This window comes from Acomys russatus, chromosome 31 (assembly GCF_903995435.1).
Source record: "Acomys russatus chromosome 31, mAcoRus1.1, whole genome shotgun sequence".
In the NCBI taxonomy this organism is placed as follows: Eukaryota; Metazoa; Chordata; class Mammalia; order Rodentia; family Muridae; genus Acomys; species Acomys russatus.
Genome location: NC_067167.1, coordinates 9215601 through 9234553, shown reverse-complemented (window position 1 = coordinate 9234553; position 18953 = coordinate 9215601). Strand labels below are relative to the sequence as shown.

Genomic DNA, 18953 nt, shown 5'->3' with positions numbered 1-18953 from the left:
ATCTTCTGCAAGAGCAGCAAGTGCTCTTAACCTCTGAGCTGGCTCTTCAAGCATCTCTCAGACATCTTTTTAAGGGGGAAAAAATAGAAGAAAGAAAGAAAGAATAAAAAAACATTTTAAAAGAGGATGTCAACACCAAGGCCTGTCGAGAGGTGAGGCCTGAAGAAGGAGGCTTAGCGTCGATGACTAGAGAGAGCTCCTGGCCTGAAACTGGTGACCACAGAACATTTAAGGAAAAGTAGTGGGGGGAGACATCTTTAGGCTCCAATGCATCCACCGTTGTGATGTCATCTCTCTGAGACCTTCCCAGAGCCAAGGAGATGCTGGTACCATGTTCTCAAGCCTCCAGAACTGAGGAGAGCTAAATTAGTATATTTTTTTTATGAAGATTCCAGCCTCCTGTATTTTGTAATAGCTACAGTAATCAGACTAATGCAAAGTACAGTTTAGAGACCATCAAACGTGCCTTTTCTTACGTACATGCCTATGAATTTGGATCACATAAATACCTACTACAGCAGCCAGAGTACCAGTACCCACTACTATGTCATTGTGCCCATCAACTCCAGAGAACTAGTGATTTTTCTTCTGTCCCTATATCCTCTTCAAAAAGGTCAGTGAATATCTAGACCTTTGAGTGACTTCATATGTTTAACACACATGTTTGAGTTTCATTCCCAGTGTGGACACCAGCGGTTCTTTTCTCCCATGCCAGGTATAAAATCCACTACCATATGCATGGTCTTATGATCTGTTTATCCCATCACCAGCTGAGGACAATTAAGATCTTTGCAATTGGGGGTGATTATAGGAAAGCCCCTATAAACATTTGCAGTTAGGTTTTTGGGTGAGCATTAAGGCTTTATTGCTCGTGGGTCAATGAGTACTTAGGAGTGTGGGTCTTGGGATGTAACTCAGGGGATACAGCACGTGCTTTGTATGTGGGAGGCTCAGGCCTCCATCCCAGACCCCGTGGAAATGAACAAATAAAAACCTAAGAGAGTAAAGCAGCATCACATGGTAGAGATGCTGTTTGGTGCTATACCAGACAGCTTTACCACAAGGCTCACCTGGTAAGGGCACTTGGTGCCAAGCATGGGGACCTGGGTTTGATTTCCAGGACCAACAAGATGGAAGGAAGAATCAACTACTAAAAATTGCCCTGTAAATTGCCATAGCATGCCTCTCCCCCGATAAAATGTGATTTAAAATTTTACAAAGAACCTATCAAACTGCTTTCCAAAGTGGTTGTACTATTTTATATTCTTGTTTTGGTTTGGTTTAATTTGTTGTTGTTGTTGTTGGGTTGTTTTTTTGTTTGTTTGTTTGGTGTTTTGGTTTTTCGAGACAGGGTTTCTCTTGTAGTCCCGGCTGTCCTGGACTCGCTTTGTAGACCAGGCTTGCCTCAAACTCCCAGAGATCCTCCTGCCTCTGCCTACTTGAATGCTGGGGTTAAAGGCGCGTGCCACCGTGCCCGGCTATTTATATTCTTATTAGTCACGTGTGTGTTCATTTAAAAAAATAATTCTCACAGTCCAAAAAACCTGGTCTACATTATCTACAGAGTGAAATATCCCTGCTTCTTCCCTCGTCCTTCTCCGTCTTCCTTTTGGCCCTGCAGAGCTGTGCCCCACTTCCCAGCTCTGTTTGGGGATACCTTCCCACATGGATTCCTGGGAACAGTAGGCCCCTGGGACCTCCTGCTGCTTCACTCAGCTGTGTTTCTATTCTTGGTGTCTGTCACTTGGCTTGTTCAGCGTCTTTTCAAACTCACATTAATTCACCTGCCTCTGCCTCCCAGAGTGCTGGGATTACAGGCATGCGCCACCATGCTTGGCTTTAGCTTTTTTTTTTTTTTTTTTTTTTTTCTTTTAAACTAAAAATGTCTGTAACCCCAGCGCGGATATTATCTCATCTTTCAGAAATTCGTTACTTTCAGCTTTCCAACAGTTCACTGAGAAGGCGGTGACAAAGGCCAGCGTAATAGACACGTCCTCTTGTAGTCAAAAACCCAGGGCAGACAGGTGTTGCTTGCCCTTCAGATTTTATAAGCTATGACTGTTCCCGAAAGTCACTAGTGTTGATTGTAAGTAGCAAACTTTGAAATAAATGCAAGTCTGAATCAATTCTTAGGGCTGCTTAGGATTCCGCCTTCAACTTTTTTACATACGGCATTGTCAGAGTAAAACCAGCTGGGCCAGGGGGGACTCTTCTAACTGCTTACAAATGTGATTACGTGCACACACGTGCACACGGTAGTCGCTTTCTTTTGCCGGAACAGCCTGAATTGTCTAGTCTCAGAAAGGCACTTCTCCCAAGGCCCACCAAAGTGCTAAGGCACAGCCACTTGCAACGTGTCGGCTCCCGTTCCATTTCTAGAAGCGCTGATGCAATCCCAAGCCTGTGTGTGGGCTGGGCCAGGGCCCGGGTCTTAACTCTACAGTTTTACACCGTTCCAGCGTGGCTACTCCCGAAGCGCTGGGTGATCCTGGAAGTCTACTCGGTGGGAAGCGCCGGGCTGTCCCTGTTTGCAGTGGGCCGAGTTGCCCGGGTCCCGGTCACATCTGGTAAACCTTGCAAGGCCAGGGCTCAGTGCCCACACTAAACCATCGTCGCGATGCTATACAGCGCGCACGTCGTCGGGAGTCAGGGAACCTCTGGGTTGAAATGCAAAAGGGAAGAAACCAGGCGCTGGCTCCTGTCCCTTTACCCATTGTCAGCCCCCAGCTTGTCATCCTAGCCAGACCTGACACCACGTTCAGTAACCGCGTTGACAGCTCATACCTCGTTTGAGACAAAGGCTCACTTGACAGTTCCCATCCCGGATACAGACGCAGCCCTCTCTAGAGTCTCTCAGGCTGAAAAGAAACGCTACGGTGGTCCCTTCTAACAATGTCTGAGCATCACTGCCCCACCCCAGCCTGGCCGCCCTGGCCCTGCAACTCCCTGAGGTCTAGAAAGCAAGACCAGAACGTGGAGGCTTGCCTTGACTGGACTCACCTGGCCAGTGGAGAAGTGCCGTAGCACCTGGCTGCCCCGCCACAGCATGATGCGGAGGAGCGCGCGCGCGGGAGGCAGGCGAGGGGAGTGGGCACCAGGGCTTCAGAGGGCTGAGTGCTCCGCTTCGGCTCAGTGCAAGCTCTGCTCGCGGCCCCGCCCCCTCGGCTGGCAGGGCCCGCCCTTAGGTTGGCAGAGCTCCTGCTCCTAAGCACACGTGACCTGCAGCGGGTCTTGGGAAGGAGCTGGTGCCCAACCCCAGGGGCAGCTCTTGGAAGCTGGACTCTGCCTCTGCTCCTCGGTGTTCGCTAGAGGTGAGACCTTGCACTAGTTAGTTACTCAGACCTCGGAGTCAGGCGTGTGCTTTATAATTCAATCGGACACCCTGAGAGGCAGGACTTGGCAAGAGGTAGAACCGGCCTGGGAAAGGGATTTCCTGAATCAGGCATGCTGAATGGAATAGTTCTTGGATTAACTGAGGTGACAAGATGCATCCTGATTATGGGTGGCACCGTTTCATGGGCTTAGACCCTGAACTGCAAGTGCGGAAGAGTGAAAAAAACAAAAAACAAAAAAACCAACCAACCAAACAACCAACCAACCAAAAAACGCTGAGCCAGTAAGCATGTATGCATTTATTTTCATTCTCTCTCTCTCTCTCTCTCTCTCTCTCTCTCTCTCTCTCTCTCTCTCTCTCTCTCTCTCTCTCTCTCTCTCTCTCCTCTCTCCTATTCTGGACAATGATGGCTAATAACCTGGACTCCTAAATTGAATAAAGTCTTTGTTTGTTTTTCGAGATAGGGCTTCTCTGTGTAGCCTTGGCTGAACTCGCTGAATGCTGGGATGACAGGCATGAGCCACGCTCCTAAACTGCTTTTTGTCGGGGCATTTGCAACAGAAATGAAATCCGAACACTTGCCAAGCCAGTCTCCGGAAAGCGACAGACAGGCTTGTATGGCTTGATCCGGGAAGGTAAGGCGCTGGTCACCCTCACTTCAGCTATAACCTGATACCTGGATCATCCAAGGATGCGATATCAGGCTTGTCGCACAGATCTGATCCCCAGGAGATAACTCCTACCTGCATTTGTCCCTTGCCTCTCTGAGGAAACTCTCACACATGCTGTAGTGGAAGCCTTGGAGTTGCGGGCTGCTTGGAGCGTGGTGTTCACTCGTTTCTTGGTGTTCTTCTTCACATGTGACTATTTTTTCCCCAACTGTTTACTGTGAGCTCATTGATTGAACAGATTGACAACTGTCTCTGCCGTTTCCATACGTATGAGTTACTCTTTGTCGGGCTCATTGTCCCTAATGAAACAAGTCTATAGGCACTGAATGCCTATAGAAAAGACTTCACGCCGGGCGTGGTGGTGCACGCCTTTAATCCCAGCACTCGGGAGGCAGAGGCAGGCGGATCGCTGTGAGTTTGAGGCCAGCCTGGTGTACAAAGTGAGTCCACGATGGCCAAGGCTACACAGAGAGACCCTGTCTCGAAAAAAAAAAAAAAAGAAAAAGAAAAAGAAAAGGCTTCACTTTCTTATCCCCTACCTCTCATTGCACGAACAATACAATCTTTTTAACCCAAAGACGTAACAAACACATGGTGAAATGTGTTGGTTCGAGGGTTGCTAGCAACTCTGTTATTTTCTTTGTAATGATGTGAATATTGCGTGCAAATGTTACTGAATCCCCTGCTTAAATCTATCTCACATTTGAGCACTCCGTTCCTGCATGTTGTTTAGTGAGCTTCTTTCTTTCCTTATAAAGGTTTACTCCATTTTAAATTATGGGCAGTGTGTTGTCTGTAGGTGGGTTTCTGCATATGGGTGCTGGCACAAGCAGTCAGAAAGGAGTCGCCGGAAGTGGGTGGTGGGAACTGGACTCTGGTCTCCTGTAAGCACAGTGTGAGCTCTTGATCATGGAGCCTTCTCCCCAGTCCCCAGCCAGGACACTGCCCATAATCCTACCAATATCGCAAGACTAGATTTTTGTTTCAGTTTTGCTTATCTGTGTGTCAGCTTGTGGGAATGGTGTAGCCTAAACTGAACCTTCTCGGAAGCGAATGAATGTCCAGCCCAGATCATTTTACTTAAGAATCTGCCTTCAGGTTGGGCGTGGTGGTGGCGCACGCCTTTAATCCCAGCACTCGGGAGGCAGAGGCAGGTGGATCCCTGTGAGTTCGAGGCCAGCTTGGTCTACAATGCAAGTCCAGGACAGCCAAGGCTACACAGAGAAACCCCATCTTGAAACCCACCCTGCCCCAAAAAAGATCTGCCTTCACGGGGCCTGGAGGGGTGGCTCAGTGGTTAACAGCACTCACTGCTCTTCTGAAGGTCCTGAGTTCAATTCCCAGCATCCACATGGCAGCTCAGAATCCACAAAGCAGCTCTGATGCTGTCTTCTGGTGGACAGATGTACGTGCAGGCAAAGTACTTATATACATAAATACATAAAACATGTAAATAAATAAATCTGTGTGTGTGTGTGTGTGTGTGTGTGTGTGTGTGTGTGTGTGTGTTTAAATCTGCCTTTGGTATCTGAGGAATAAAACAGACTAAACATTTTCTAAGCTGAAATATCTTTTATTCTGAAATTCTCATACTTCCTAAATAAAAAGTGAATTTCAGTTCAAGTAGTAGACTATTACTAAGAAAAAAGTGTAAAGATTGATATAATGAAACTATACGTAAGATGCATTGAAACTTTGTAAACATTTATACATTTATCAAGATAACAGTGTACAGATCACTGTAATGGAGAAGAGCTGTAAAGATGAATAAAACACCATCTGTCTCCACAATTGTCTTATAAGCTAAAGAAATGGACTTTGCAGGCGAGAGAAATCATTTGACAAATGATGACTTGAGAGGAAGGAAATTCAGGTGGTGAAATGAGTTTAGGACCGAAAGGCCTCTGAGTTGCGATTTGAAACCGGAGGATGAAAAGTGATAGCTGTGCCTGAGAGTAACAAAAAAGCCAGGAGATCTGAGGCACCTGCAGTGTGCACGGCCTTGAGCGGGTCCTCAAAGTTACGATTCTGGCAGAGCACAGGGGCGCCATTCCGTTCCTAGTGAAATACGGAAAGCGCTAACCAACGAACACCAGCTATCTGTTGACGGGGAGTTCAGGGTGGATGTAGGTCCCCACACCACGGAGGAAAGGGTAGAAAGGCTGTCAGCTCCAGAAGCGGCGGATGCCTGCCTTGAAACAGTATCTGCTGGGCATGACAGCACAGGAGAGCTCACACCTGTGCCAACATTCACAAGGTCCGCCCAAGATCGAGCCAGCCGAAATCCCAGCACGGGCATGGGAGGGGCTCTTGAAATGGCAGCACTAGGTGTGAAGCTACTGGCAGTTAGCAGCTGCTGAGGAGGAAGAGTGTCTTCTTCAGGCCTGTGGCTCCTGAAGGGCTGCCCATCCCCCAGCAGATAATCCTACACCCACGTACATACAGGCCCACTAAGCGGACTCGGGGAGTTTTTGAGTAGTGACTATGCAGCTAACATGTGAAGTTGGTAACGGAAGATGGCGCCTGGGATAGAGGATGATTTGAAAGGGGGGAAGTAGGGATGGATTTGATCAAAACACGTGATATTCATGTATGAAGTCCTCAACAATGAAAAAATAAAACGGACCATGACATAGTTTTTCCTAATTCACAGAAAAAGAATATTAAAGTGACTATATTCTCACATTTTTCTTGCTGTTCTTTATTCTATTATTCACAGTGTCATTTTATAATGTCACTTTTATCACGTAAATCCTTTATCTCAGTGTTTTGTTCTAGAAAAAAAATTTATGTTAGGGGACTTTTAAAGTTTTCATGGAATCCTTTTAAATTCCAATTTGTCTTCAAAACAGAGGAAGCAATGTGAATTGAGTGCACCAGCTGAGGAGGACCAAAAATAAAAGGCCTAAACGAAAGACATTTTTAGATTACAGAACTTAAGTGTTGTGGCTACCTTTTCCCTCTATCTCAGATACAAACTTCCAGCACACCGGAGAGTCCCAAGTTGCCTGACCATCAGGCTGGTCCACGTCGCTAACAGCAGGAATTTCCCAACCAAAAGACAAAAGTCAGTGAGCAGAATTTCTCAATTCTATCCCATTCATCTCTCTTAAGGTGTCACCCTCCGGTGTCTCCTCTCCTCTGCAGGAGAGATACACATATTTTTTGTTTAGATCACAAGTAGGGGATGAGAAAAAGACTTGTGAGAAAGCAGGTGATGTTTATCCCCTTGGAAGTCAAACCATCATGAGGGGGAGATTGGTTGTTAACCAGCTGAAAAATATCCTTGAACAAATTTTGAGAGGATGTATAAATGTGATCCAAAAACAGGAGGCAGGGCCTTTGGAGACTTGGGATAGTTTTGGCTGTTCATCGTTCCACTTCGAGATGCTCCTAGAGAGAACCGTTCGAGGGAAGGCTTCAGGCCTCTGGGCTCCTGCTGAGGTTCTGGGTTCTGGTTGCTCCAGGTTCCATCAGAAGAAATCCTGCTGATTACACCAGGAGAAGTGTTCCTCGGAACTGATTTCTTCACGGTTTCATTACTGTATTCTTTAATCTTCTTTTCCTATTGTTCAGGTTAGTCAGATTGTAAGTGAGGTACTCTCTGTTAATAAGTTGGTAATAAAATATATTTTCTAAGAAAACTGAGCTTACACTCCTCTTTTCCCCTCCCCACGCATTCCACTTCTACATTTGTTCTGTTTTACTCACTTGACACAGATAATTTTTTTAAAGATCTATTTATTTATTATGTATGTAGTGTTCTGCCTGCATGTAACACCTGCAGGCCAGAAGAGGGCACCAGATTTCATTGTAGATGGCTTGTGAGCCAACATGTAGTTGCTGGGAATTGAACTCAGGACCTTTAGAAGTACAGGCAGTGCTCTTAAACTGTGAGCCATTGCTCCAGCCCAGATAATTTTTTTTTTTTACTTTATTTGTATTTTATTTTATTTGGGGTGTGTGTGTGTGTGTGTGTGTGTGTGTGTGTGTGTGTGTGTGTGTGTACGTGTGTACACATATGTGCGGAGCTGTGCCTGTCCATGTGTACACCAGGAGTCCAGAAAAGGACATAGGTGTCCTGTATACCAGGAGGCTAGAGAAGGATGCCAGCTGTCCTGCTTTATTGCGCTCCGTCCTATTCTCCTGAAACAGTTATTTATTTGTTTATTTATTTTTACTGAACCTGGAGCTAGCTTTGTGGCTGCCTTTACCTGTTGGGCCATCTTACCCCTTTTGTTGTTGTTTTTTGTTTTTCAAGATGGGTTTTCTCTGTGTAGCCTTGGCTGTCCTGGACTCGCTCTGTAGACCAGGCTGGCCTCGAACTCACAGTGATCCACCTGCCTCTGCCTCCCAAGTGCTGGGATTAAAGATGTGTGCCACCACACCTGGCTCCCATCTTACCCTTTTGAGACTGCCTTTAGCTCTGTGGTTACAGGTACACAGCTTGTTAGCTGGGTGCCGGGGATTTGAACTCAGGTTCTCAGGCCCACACACCACACCCAGATCCAATTACAAACTTTAAATGTAGAAAGTATTTATTCCCACAATAACTTTGAAGATTTTCATTGTTTTTAAAGAAAATGCCAATTGTTCTATTTTACCAATAAAGACTCAGGAGCCAGATGCTGGGGTGAAAAACCTGCTGGCTCAGAGGCAGAGAAAGCACCAGCTGACCTTCCTACTCAGCTCATGTCCAGATGGAAAAGGCCCAAAAGGCTCACTAACTCAGCTGATAGCCCAGGTGGAAAAGGACAAAAACCCCAAGGCCAAAGGCTTGCTAGCCCTGAAATGCCAAAAGCTAGGGGGCTGAAGATCTCAAAAGCTAAAGAGCTAAGAGCCAAAGAGCTAAAAACTCCTTCCACTTCTACACTGTCTTAAATACCATTCAAAGTCCCTTCTACTCTATTTTTTTTATTAACTTATTCTTGTTACATCTCAATGGTTATCCCATCCCTTGTATCCTCCCATTCTTCCCTCCCTCCCATTTCCCCCTTATTCCCCTCCCCTATGACTGTTCCTGAGGGGGATTACCTCCCCCTGTATATGCTCATAGGGTATCAAGTCTCTTCTTGGTAACCTGCTGTCTTTCCTCTGAGTGCCACCAGGTCTCCCTCTCCAGGGGACATGGTCAAATGTGAGGCACCAGAGTACGTGAGAAAGTCATATCCCACCTTCTACTCTATTTTTAAAACTTCTTTTTTTTTTTTTAAGATTTTATTTATTTATTATGTGTATAGTGTTCTGCCTGCGTGTACACTTGCTCGCCAGAAGAGGGCACCAGATCTCATAATAGGTGGTCGTGAACCACCATGTGGTTGCTGGGAATTGAACTCAGGACCTCTGAAAGACCAGCCAGAGCTCTTAACCTCTGAGCCATCTCTCCAGGCCCATCCTTTCTACTCTTTAATCCCTGTCAGCTGGTTTCTTGCCCTGTCTCTTGACCTAGGGTTAACTTTATTAAATCCTGTGTACAGAAAGCTCTTGGATTAAAAGTGTGTGTTAGGGCTCAACTGCATCAAACAAAAGACAAGTTTTTGTAGTTCACAATCTCAGGGATCACAGTGAGATCTGATATCCTGCAACGGATTTTAGAATAAAGTTCCATGTGTCACTTTGTCCTCGTTTGGTGGGTTTTTTCTGACTGATTGACTTTTGGCCACTTTGCCTGTGTGGGAAAACTGCTGTTTGTCTCTGTTTTTATACATTATTATCCTGAATATTCTATTTTATTGTACACAAGAATGATGTAACCCTTATGAATCTCTTTTTTTTTTTTTCCCTGAGACAAGGTTTCTCTGTGTAGCCTTGGCTGTCCTGGACTTGCTTTGTAGACCAGGCTGGCCTCGAACTCACAGCGATCAATCTGCCTCTGCCTCTCAAGTGCTGGAATTAAAGGTGTACACCACCGCGCCCGGCTATGAATCTCATTTCCATTAACTGTTTTTTTTAACTTGTACTCTAATTACTGCTTAAAATTAATCAGTAGAAATGATGTTATTATGGGGGGAGGGGAGGGTAGGGAGAGTTAAGAGCAGTTAAACGCACTTGCTGCTCTTCCAGAGTTCCTGAGTTTTAGTCTCAGAACTCACGTGGTGGCTCACAAAATGCCTGGAACCTCCAGTTTCGGGGGATCCAATGGCCTCTTTTGCCTTCTGTGGGCACCAGGCATACAAGTGGTACATATAAACATAAAATAGAAACTAAAACCATTAAAAAGAAATGTTGTGATTTAAAAACTCGGCACCAGAGAACATCAGTCTAGGTATCTGTAAGAGGGAGCAGTGAGTGATGTCTAGTAAGAGAGAGAGAGAGGGAGGGAGAGAGAGAAAAAGAATAAGAATGAAGCTTAATCAACTCACCCAATACTAATATAACATGGGATTTTCTTCCTGGAAATAAGGCCATGTACTTGCTTTTTTATTTATTTAATTTATTTACTTATTTATTTTTGGTTTTTCGAGACAGGTTCTCTGTGTAGCCTTGGCTGTCCTGGACTTGCTTTATAGACCAGGCTGGCCTCAGACTCACAGCGATCCACCTGCCTCTGCCTCCCAAGTGCTGGGACTACTGGTGTGCGCCACCACCACCTGGCTTAACACTCATATTTGAATCATCCCTGCAAAAAGGAATATTATCTGGCTCCTGAGTCTTTATTGGTAAAATAGAACAATTGGGATTTTTCTTTTAAAGCAATGAAAATCTTCAAAGTTATTGTGGGAGTAAATACTTTCTACATTTAAATTTGTAATTGGAATCGGGTGTGGTGGTCGGGTGTGGTGGCACACGCCTTTAATCCCAGCACTTGGGAGGCAAAGGCAGGCAGATTGCTTTGAGTTCAAGGCCAGCCTGGTCTACAAAGCAAGTCCAGGACAGTCAAGGCTACACAGAGAAACTCTGTCTGGAAAAACCAAAAATAAATAATGCACTTGCTTTTGAAAAATGTTTTATTTTTTAAATGTCTGGGTATGCAGGTGCCTGTGTAGGCCAGAAGAGGGCATTTCAGCTTCTGAGCTGGAGTCAGGCTTTTGTGAGCTGCTACAGGTGCTGGGAATTGAACTCTGGTCCTCTGGAAGAGCAGCAAACATTCCCTGGGTCAATGTCTCTTTGCTATGATGTCTTGTTACCAAACTCACCAAGAGGCTTGGCTTAGCAAAGGAGCTGAGGTGGTAGACACTTTAAAAGAGGTGGGGTCGAGTGGGGAGTGTCAAGGTCTTACAGTGAGGTTGGCTTCCTGCCATCGGATTAGTTTTGGAGGCAGCAGGATATTAGAAAGCAGGGTCACTTTGTGTGCTTGGCCATGCTTGGGGAATAAGGGTTCCCTGTCTGCTTGCCTGCCATGTTGGGTCCTCATGTTGGTGCCATGTGGTTTGGATTTCCTGGACACTAGAATTGTGAACCCGGATAAGCCTCTTTATAGATTTCTCAGAGTCAAGTAGCCTGTTTGCTGTAGAACAGAATAAAGTTAGGCAGACTGGAAAAAAAAAGTTAGGCAGACTATAAGATTCAGAGTCATTCCATTTCACTGGTTATTGAGCTCATTGCATATATACATTTTACTAAAGGTCTCTTGGGGCCAAACAGTGATCATCAGGGACCTAAAATACCCCCCAGCCCAGTATTCCTCTTCATTTTTATTAGCAGAGAACGTGTTGAGCAGACATTTCTGTTGGATCTTGTTTCATTGGATGCAATGGCTCTCCCGTGGCCCACAGTGATTGGAGATGACACCCTAGAGTGGGCAGATGGCCAGCATTAGGGAGAGTGACTGTGGCTTCAGCTGCCGTGTGAAGGTCTCTGGAGGCACAGTAGTCATGAACTCTCCAGGCAGGGACTGAGAGTGGGAGACACACAAAGGCAGGCCACTCCTGGGACAAGCCCATGGTGCTGAATGCATTTCTTAAAAGATATATTACAAAGCTGGGTGGTGGTGGCGCACACCTTTAAGCCCAGCACTTGGGAGGCAGAGGCAGGCGGATCGCTGTTGAGTTTGAGGCCAGCCTGGTCTACAAAGTGAGTCCAGGACAGCCAAGGCCACACAGAGAAACCCTGTCTCGAAAAACAAACAAACAAACAAAAGATATATTACAAAGGAAACCTGACACCTTATTATTATTTTAAAATAAAAAGCAAGACTGTGTGCACTCTTTGAATAAGGGTGTGTTTTTTTTTTTTTTTTGTTGTTGTTGCTGTTTTGTTTTTTTAATCATTCCCTGCAGCCTCCAGGGCAATTGCAGGGAGAGATAGATGTCTCTGAGCACATTTTAAGGCAATCACTACAACAGGGCTTTCAAGGAAGCTTCGTGGGGTGGGTAAGTAGGCAGAGGGGAGAGAGAGGGCAAGACTGCAGCCAACCAGCCATAGGACACTGCTAAGCAGGTGATGGAAAATCCTGACTCGTTTTCTTTCATTTTACTGTTGAATTTATAAAATAATGAAATGGATAAAGGCAGGGGAAAAAAAAAAAAAAAACAAGCCATCAACAATACTATACAACCCAAGGGTAACAGTTCAACATTGTTTATCCAAATTAAAACCAAAATGAGAGCTTTTGTAAAGAATACTGTTTTGGGGACTAGCCAAGCAGGAAACAGTAAACCCCAGGCATGTTCAAAGAGGTCAAGGCAAAAAGGAAGGCTTTAAAAGTAAAAACAGGGAGGGCTACATCAGTTTTATGAAACCGTTTTTTTTTTTTGGCCACAGTGATTGTAACAAGGGCTGTATCAGCTCATGGCATCAAGTTCTTTAGAAATTCTTTTCCCAGAAGGTTGCATAGCTCTCTGTGCAAACCTTGGAATCCGGAGACTATTTGGTGATGGCCAGTATTAGGCCATCAAGGGTATCGAACCCTTCTTTCATGACATCCTGGTTTTACTCATTTTGGTTTTTTTGTAGAGTTGATTTGAGACCTCATTTTATTTATCTATGTACAACTCAGGGCATGTGTGTGGAGGTCAGAGGGCAGCCTTCAGGATTCAGTTCTCTCCTTTCACTATGTGGGTCCTAGGACTTGAACTCAGGTCATCAGGCTTGGTGGCAAGCACCTTTTCCTGTTTTACAAGCATGTCACCCTCATGAGACTCCATTTTTGATCCTGACAACTTTTGCATTTTATTTACAACTTGAAAGACATTTACAAATAAGATTGATTTAACCTTTGACTGATTTAGAGCAAGAAGACGAGAAACTGAAGACATCGCCGAAGGGCAGATTTTGGAGTAAAATACCCAGAATTCAGTTGCAGATTCAGGGATGTTTATTAGATCCCCATGTAAAGTTCCTATAGAAATGTCTAGTTGACATAGCATGAAATTATAGTTATATTTATTTATTTTATTTTTGATAGTTATATTTAAAGGTTATATCAAATGTTGGCCATAACTGTTTTCTCAGACTCTTGGCATTCTTCCCCAAAACATATTTCTGCCTTTTTCTTTTTACAAATCTTCATGCTCTGAGTTGTCTGCTTTTCAGCTTCTCTCCAGATTTTTCTTTCTGTTTGGATTTTGTTAGGAAAAAAAAAAATCAAATTTCTAATTTCTTTAAAATGCCAGGCATGGTGGCACATGCCTGTAACCCCAGCACTTAGCAAGCAGAGGCAGGAAGATCAGGAGTTCAAGGCTAACCTCAGCTAGATAGTAAGTTCAAGGTTAGTCTGGGCTACATGGGCTTAAAAACAATAACAGGCTGGAGAGATGGTCATCGGTTAAGAGTACTGGCTGCTCTTCCAGAGATCCTGAGTTCAATTCCCAGCAACCACATGGTAGCTCACAACCATTTATAAAAGGATCTGGTGCCCTCTTCTGGCCAGCACATGTACATGCAGGCAGAGCACTACTATATTTAATAAATAAATAAATAAACAAATAAACAAATGTAAAAACAACAAAACTCTCTCTTGCTATAGATTATGCAATGAGCACAAATACATGTTAGCTATTAGTAAAGTCTTAGAAGTTCCTTTATCTAGAAATCTAAATGTAAGCATGTAAATAAAAAGACTACAAAGGGAATTTTGAAATAATCCTTTGGGGGAAAAAAAAAAACCATCCTGCTGTAATAATTGCTAACTCAAATGCCTGCTACATAGTTCCTGTGAGATGCTTGGCTGCTAATGACCAAGTGGCTCAGGGGTGTACTCACTGTCATTGATTGCCATATAAGTCTTCTTGTGATAACAGCCATTGGTTTCCATAGAGTATTGTCTCCTCCAGTCCCAGGCTAAGTGATGCCTACTGCATTGCTTCTTCCTTTGCTCTCTGCATCCATGGAGCACATGACCCCCCACACTAAGCCAGTCAGGCCACTGCTCCCAATATTTCAGTTTCTGAGATTGGCTGGAAAGTGTGCTCAAGTACCAAGAAAGGCTAATCACCACAGGCAAGACTTGATTCTGGGGCTTTTGTTCAGAGTTATTATTTCAGGGTGCTCTTTGTCTTTCGTAGGCTGGGTTTAGTCTTGTGGTAATGTGAGCCTGAAGCTGCCAACAGCTCCCATATGGAACCTAAAGAACGCTGCCAGAACCATGCAAGCTGCAGAAACGGAAATTCCAACCAGGCATCCTGAAGCCAGAGGCATGTGAAGTCCTCTTGTGTTTGTCAGCAGTCACTGCATCTAACAATGTGAAGATGCTCGTTTGTGGCTCAGGTCTTTGGAGGTTTCTCCACATAGCCTCAGGAGCTACAAGGCTGCTCAGCTATCATGAGATCTTGTCTCAAAATAGAACCAAGTCCAAACCTCAACATCTCAGAACATGCTCTTCAAGAGCAAACTCTATATTGACTTTGGGTACTTTATAAAATGCAAGTAACCTAAAAACTCTACTTGCAAAAGATTGAACAGCTTATTAGCTGTTGACACTTTGCACTTATCAGTACCTGCTCTTCTCCACATAAACCACTGTCTTGATTAATGAGATTTGAATTCTTTCTATGCGTTTGCAAACACATGAGCATATATGTATGTTTACATGGTTTGTAGATGTAACAGAAAATATGCATTGTTCTAAAATCTCCTGTCCGGTTTTTAATGCCATTTGAAGCCTACTTCATTTTATAGCTCTCTAGGAATTAAGAGTATAGATGTCTTAAGTGTTTGTTTGTTTGTTTGAGACAGGGTTTCTCTGTGTAGCCTTCATTGTCCTAGACTCACTTCGTAGACCAGGCTGGCCTCGAATTCACAGAGATCCGCTTGCCTCTGCCTCCTGAGTACTGGGATTAAAGACGTGCGCCCCCATGTCCAGCCAGATGTCTTAGGTTTTATGTTATTACTTTTTGTATCTAGACTGCTTTGTATCAGTACTTACTAAAAACCGTGGTGGCAGAGAGCTTTTTGTGGAAACGTTAGGATGAACGTGGAACTCAGGCTAACACAGTTCCCACCAAACCTCCTTAAAAGCAAGGGAAGAACACTGATTATTTGTAAAGCAAACCCATTAGATTGGCGGCGTTCTTAAAAGTCATTACTCTTTTACAAACGGGTATTTTCTCAAGAAACAATCGGTATAGGACGTGCAGGGGGGCGAGGGCGGGAGGGCGAAAAGATCGCCAGGGTGAAAACAGAAAAGGAGCTGGTCAGACAGGCATCCTGGTCCAAGGGCCAGGGCAGTGTCCTGGTGAAGGATCCTGTCTTTGCGTTGGACCCCACCCTGTTATTTTCGCTCTTTCTACGTTTGACTGAGGGAGTCACTCCCTTAGGTATGAAAAACAGCCTGGACGCGGCAAGGAGAAACTAAATGTGGCCTGAGAACACTCGCGAAAGGCAGCGAGGCCGGGCAGAGGATGCAAGATGCCCACAGCAGCCGTCACTATGGCGGGCGCGCGGGGAGCAGGCGGACGACTCGCTTTCCCAGCGGCGCCCGCGGTCCGCAGGGCCGAGAGTCCACTGGCTGCGGCGCGCGGGGGCGGGGCCGAGGCCGGAAGTCACGTGGCGTGACAGCGGCTGGGGTGAGGCCCGCGTCGCGGCGGTGGCTGCTCGAGGGGGACCGTGTCTGTGGGAAGCGCCGCGGCGATGGCCGTGGACACTCTGTCGCCGGACTGGGAGTTCGACCGCGTGGACGACGGCTCTCAGAGTAAGCCCCCGGCGTCGGCGAGGCGGGCCGGGTGGCGCTGCGGACGGAGGACAGTGCGGTGCGGCGCTGCGCAGCCACCCGCTCCCGCTCGGGGCTCTACTGTGGGGTGGGACCGGGACGCGCGCGGTGAGCGCTGCGTGACTGCTGGGGTGGCTCGCGTCTGGCCCCGCGCTCGTACCGGGCATCCCTCCCGGTGGCGGGTGACGGGCCAGCGGCGCCGCTTCCCTGGGGCGCGCCGCGAGAGGCCAGCCTTCCCGGTTGCCCATCCCACCCCAGGGCTTGCGCCAGATGCTCTGAGCCTTCAGTTCTAGAAGTGTCTGGGTTCCCGTTTCGGTTTCCTGTTTTTCTTAGCTTCTCAAACCAACTTTTGAAGTTTGGGCTCACGTTTCTAGGACCATGCAAGAAAAAAAAAAAAAAGCTCTTCCTGGCATTAAAAAGAAAAATCAATCAACACGGGAATATCATCTTATCCCTACTTGGCCTCTTATTGATTTTTTTAATATAGATTTTTAAAAAACCTGTAATTGTCATTGCAGCTGAAAAGGTTTTTAAACATTTATTTAATGTAATTGTTTTAAATCAGATTTGCTTCGCAGTTGTTTCATGAAATCAGGCCGTCCCATTTTTATTTTTTAAAATCAGAGGTCCAACCTATAAAGCCGCACAGCCTGTTTTGGCAAGATGTTCAAGCCAAACTAATTATATTAGAGAAACACTTGAGGTTGATTTGTGTGATAGAAGAGAAATTGGGTCAAGGTGTTTGAGAGGTTTTTTTTTTTTTTTTTTTTTTTTTTTAATGCCTACTTTTCTCCAAAGTAGGAGTGCTGAATTACAGCTGAATTGTGAATTATTTCACAGAGACACTGTAACAGGTACAGATTTCTATGTAATTATTTGCCTCTATATCCAAGATGCTGTGCAGTTTTTTTTTTTTTTAATCAAACATTTCTTAAGGTATTAATTAGGTCTTACTCAGTAAAGAAAAGTCTGGATGGAAAGTTCCTTTTTTTTTTTTTTTTTAATTGTATTTTTAGTTTTAAAGTGAACTACATCTTATCTGGTGGTCCGTCCACACCCAGCCCCATTTGTTCGCTCCGGTCTCTGCTTTAGTACTGACTGAACTTGGAGTGAAGGAATACTGGGCTTGAAAGTGTTTCGGCTTTAAGTAGCATGACCAGTTAGGCATAATAATCAGTGGGCATTTTTTTTAGACCCTCAGGCCTGGGGAAAGGAGGGTGAAAGAACACATACGTATGAAAACGCCACGGCGAAACAGGTAGCTTTGTATCCTAACTTAAGAAGTAATAGGAAAAATACACCAAGAAGTGCAGTTTGTTGGGAGGAGAAGCCGTTACTTTTTCTGTCGCATTCTTGCTCGTTAACTTTTGTGAGTTCACAGCTGTTATCTACCAGCAAGGAACTCAGTGTTTCTGCAGGTTTTCTATTGTCTTTTACGATGGTCTAAGCAGGCGATTGATGAGCATGCTTTTCTGGTACAGTTGTTAAGCTTCAGCCATTTCCCATGTAATAAGTAAGACATTAATTAACATGGGCTGTTGGCTGTAGGTAAGGGGTTTCTCTGTGCCTGGTTTTCATTAATTTTTTCACTGTGAATCTTTTTGTTTTTGTTTTTTGAGACAGGGTTTCTCTGTGTAGCCTTGGCTGTCCTGGAGTCACTTTATAGACCAGGCAGACCTCAAACTGACATCAGTCCACCTGCCTCTGCCTCCTGAGTGCTGGGATCAAAGGCGTTCGCCACCACGCTGGGCTTGCACTGTGAATCTTATCTAGACTAATTGTTTTCCAAAATAACCCAAGTGAGTGCTTTAATGAGACAGGAGTTCTTAGTGAACTGAACTGATGCTCCTGTTTCAGAGCCCCTGTGACAAAATAGAGGCCAGGTGTTATATTTTCTACAGTGTAAGTCAGAACATTATTTTGTAACAGCTCCCCACTTCAAATCTTAAGGAAAAAGCTTTTGTTTGTTTGTTTGCTTGCGGTTTTTAGAAGACAAAAACTGAATACTGAATAAATTCATTCATATCAGTAAAAGAAATGGAATTGGAGTTGAATTTTTGGAATAAGTAACAGATTCTTAGGTATAAGATGAAATATATATTAATTTCAGTGAATAGGCATCTGAAAACTCCAGCTTTTCCTAAGCTTAAAAGTTATTTGTTATTATATAAATTCTGTGACTCCCAACAATTACTTTAATTTTGTTGTTGTTGTTGTTTTGTTTTTCGAGACAGGGTTTCTCTGTGCAGCCTTGGCTGACCTGGACTTGCTTTGTAGACCAGGCTGGCCTCGAACTCACTGGGATCCACCTGCCTCTGCCTCCCGAGTGCTGGGATTAAAGGTGTGTGCTACTGCCACCTGGCTCCCAACTACTGCTTTAAAAAAAAAAAAATGTTATGTTATTTTACATGTGTGTGCAGTGCCTGCAGAGGCCAGAAGGTGGTGTTGGGTCCCCTGGATCTAGAGTTAGAGAGCTGCCATATGGGTGCAGGGAACTGAACCACAGTCCTCTGGAAGAGCAGTGCTCTTAATGGATAAGCCATCTCTCCAGTTCCCTTCAGCCAGTGTGCTTTATCTGGCTTTTGCATCTTGAGCATAATAGCTAAGTAATTGAACAAGTAAAGCATTTTAGAAGCTGGGCATTACTGAAATAATAATATAGTGTAGCAGGTCTAAAACTCCCATTTAAAACAAGATTTGGATATATTCTTTTTTTCATGTTTTTTAATTTTTACATATATATTTATATTATTACACATATATACAATAAACTACCTATAGCAAGAAGAACCATGACACCATCAAGAATTATATAAATGTTACACTCTTAGTGTTTTGGCTATTTGTGTTTGACAGTCTT

General features: G+C 44.7%; 2 protein-coding genes across 2 annotated transcripts in view; one reads left to right on the top strand and one right to left on the bottom strand.

The window, feature by feature from the left end:
- The window catches only part of Aldh1l2 (aldehyde dehydrogenase 1 family member L2), a 45241-nt gene extending 42177 nt beyond the window's left edge, over positions 1–3064 (bottom strand). The window contains exon 1 of the mRNA XM_051139861.1: positions 3001–3064. Coding sequence (XP_050995818.1) covers positions 3001–3048 — 48 coding nt within the window. The 5' untranslated portion in view covers positions 3049–3064. The remainder of the gene's footprint in view (positions 1–3000) is intronic.
- A 12867-nt stretch (positions 3065–15931) lies between these two features.
- The window catches only part of Washc4 (WASH complex subunit 4), a 54661-nt gene continuing 51639 nt past the window's right edge, over positions 15932–18953 (top strand). Inside the window, exon 1 of the mRNA XM_051139689.1 lies at positions 15932–16075. Within this exon, the coding sequence (XP_050995646.1) occupies positions 16015–16075 (61 nt within the window). The 5' untranslated portion in view covers positions 15932–16014. The remainder of the gene's footprint in view (positions 16076–18953) is intronic.